Source organism: Stylophora pistillata, chromosome 11 (assembly GCF_964205215.1).
Source record: "Stylophora pistillata chromosome 11, jaStyPist1.2, whole genome shotgun sequence".
NCBI lineage: Eukaryota > Metazoa > Cnidaria > Anthozoa > Scleractinia > Pocilloporidae > Stylophora > Stylophora pistillata.
In genome coordinates this window covers 27,488,678-27,491,594 of record NC_142529.1, presented here as the reverse complement: position 1 = coordinate 27,491,594, position 2,917 = coordinate 27,488,678, and the positions used below count along the sequence as shown (strand labels likewise).

General features: G+C 38.8%; 1 protein-coding gene across 1 annotated transcript; it reads left to right on the top strand.

The window, feature by feature from the left end:
* The first annotated feature begins 75 nt into the window (after window positions 1-75).
* LOC148720944 (melanocyte-stimulating hormone receptor-like) lies at window positions 76-1,457 on the top strand. The gene has a single exon (XM_088739762.1). It carries the CDS (start codon window positions 333-335, stop codon window positions 1,275-1,277), a length of 945 nt encoding a protein of 314 aa, XP_088595888.1. The 5' UTR covers window positions 76-332; the 3' UTR covers window positions 1,278-1,457.
* The last annotated feature ends 1,460 nt before the right edge of the window (window positions 1,458-2,917 follow it).

Sequence of the window (2,917 nt, the reverse complement as noted above, 5' to 3'; positions counted from 1 at the left end):
TTATGAAAGTTAATCCAGGATAAAGAGGGATCCTTATTCGCCATTTCAAGAAATGACACCACGGATGCCACTATATCGGCCGCTTATCTCTATTTCTAAGTTACTGTACCGAACAAAGTTCAAGGAAAAAAAAACATTCTCTTTACGTTGACAAAATAGACAATATCCCGATGCATTGTAAGTAAAAGACGCTGGTAGAGAAGTCTTATTTGATAATTATCAAGGACGTCATTAAGGTCTCAGTGATCGCCGCTCAGCATGTGCTGTTCCAAAAAAAATATATTAGTACAATCACAGATAACCTATAAAAAGAAGGTAACAAATACCGAATAATGTCCACAAAAAATTTCAGTGGGGGTGGAACGCAGACGAAAACACTGGAAGAACTGATGTGCTCTCCCTCTTTGGTGAGTGGGCTTCATAAAGAGTCACTTTCCCTCTCAACAGTTAACATTCTCCTCTCCATCACGGCAATTGTTGGAAATTCTCTCATCCTTGTTGCCCTTCACAAGGAGTCTTCCCTTCATCCGCCGTCCAAACTCTTGTATCGTTGTGTGGCAACAACTGATCTGTTGGTTGGCCTTGTAACCCAGCCTCTCATGGCTTCTTGTTGGATGTTTATAGCTCACAAACACTGGTCTCCTTGTATATACGCAAGGGACGCAACCTTCATATCAGGCTATGCATTATCTGGAGTGTCTTTGTTGACAATGGCGGCCATAAGCGTGGACAGACTTCTCGCCCTGTTGCTGGGGCTGAGATACAGACAAACTGTAACTTTGAAGCGAGCATATATCATTGTAGCTACCTTTTGGGTTTTATCTCTTGTCGCCGGTTTAAGCGCCAGTTTTGATCTCCGTTTAACCTTGTTGTACGGGTACATAAGTATACCACTTTGCCTTTTTATTTCACTGGCCTCGAACTCAAAAATATTTCTCACTCTCAAGCATCATCAGACACAAGTACAGGATCATGTTCAACAACAGACGAGCCAACCAAATACACTGAACATGGCGCGATACCAAAAGGCAGTTTACAGTGCAGTGTGGGTGCAGTTGGCATTTTTTGTTTGTTATTTGCCACATGTTTTGGTGGAAATTGTGATCAGCCAAAGAAAAACATATTCAACACACTTACTCATCATAAGAGGTTTAGCATCTCTCTTAGTTTTGTTTAACTCAACGTTAAATCCTTTCCTTTACTGCTGGAAAATAAATGAAGTGAGACAAGCAGTGAAGCAAACTATCAGAGAAGTATTTAGCTTTCCATCGAGTTAGTGCCTCCCCAAACATTGCCCTTATTAATACCTTCTAAGCAGAATTATAAAGTCTCGATGATTATTTTAGAACTCTAGCCAGAGATGTGAACGGATGGGAAGACATAGGAAGCTCAATAAAATTGAACATGGTCTGTTTTTGTTTTGTTTTTGTTTTTTTTTTGCACGAAGACAATTGAAGGGAAGGAAACGGAAACACCATCCATATCTTTTTAAAGGAGTATTTTGTGCCACCACGCTTCATCATGAATAGAACAAGTCATCATCGAAGGAAATAGATACATGCATTATACTCTCATGTTTATTCTCCATGTTTATTTTTCACGTTTGTTGCTGGTGCATCTATGAATTAACTCCAAGTTGTTTTGATTCTATTTTTATCATTTCCAAGCAATTTACTGTCCCTAACTTTCATTTGATCTCTTTTAATTCGTTATAAGAAGTCTTTTTAGAGTTTAGAATTGACAACAATACAGAGAGAGTATTTCCGCATTATTCACAACCCTAGAAAATGAAAGCAGATCTAAATATACTCATTTATAAAATTCATTTCACTAAAGTGATAAAAAGGAGTTTTCTTAGGGCCTGATTAAATGAGCCGAGCTGGCCCGGTTAGCCGGGCTGATTTCTTTTGTTTTCACGCTTTGGCGAACACCAAAACAAAAGAAATCAGCCCGGCTAACAGGGCCATCCCGGCTCATGTAATCAGGCCCTTACTATATTGTCAAACAATAGTATGGCCGATGTCGTCTTTGTTTGCCAAGGGAAACTTGAATTTCTTCGGCTTAATTGGAAAAATTACCGGCCTTTACTTTGCTTTTAACTCACAAATTGTCTCCGTTTATTTGATAATGTAAATACAAGGCACATCAATGAACGCTGAAAATAATTGGCATGTTTCCCATTTAAAAGGTTTTCGCGCCGGAATTTTTAAAGAGTAAACACTAGTGACAAGGGTGATGACCAAAGCAGGGTTCCATCACGTACATCTCAGAAGAAAAACAGACATGTCTTTTGACAGGGTAAGCAGTTCATATAAGGAGTCTTTAAGAAAAGGGAACTCTAATGCGGAAGATTTGTAGGTAAAGGTTTTCTTACTATATTGTCAAACAATAGTATGGCCGATGTCGTCTTTGTTTGCCAAGGAAAAAACTTTCATTGAAGTTAGATTAAATTTTATCTACTGGAATCAATACCTGACTGCGACCAATATGCTATTGTTCAGTTCCAAAGCTGCAGTCTTTTGTTCTGAGAAATTATAAAGTCAATTTCCGGGGGAGAACCCTAATTCAATAATCATGAAGGGATTTAAGCAGTTTTGTCTGTCAGTCATCCCGGTGTCTGTAACAAAAGCAATGGAGTAAAAATTAAAAAAATAAAGTGGCATGCTATGAAAATGATATGAATAATTTAGTTTTTGATGACACTTCAGACTAAAAGCGAAGCCGATAGTGTCTAGCCGAGCTGAATTGTCTTCATTTTTGACAATCTAGATTCTATGATAGGTTCCTGCCTCGGCGTGCGGTTGTAAAGATAGGAAGTACGCGAAAGGTTTGGGGAGCAGAAAGGAAGTGTTGTACAAGCTCAACGCCTAGCCGAGAGTAACTATGGGTTCCCCAGGAGTATGAGATAGAATAAAAT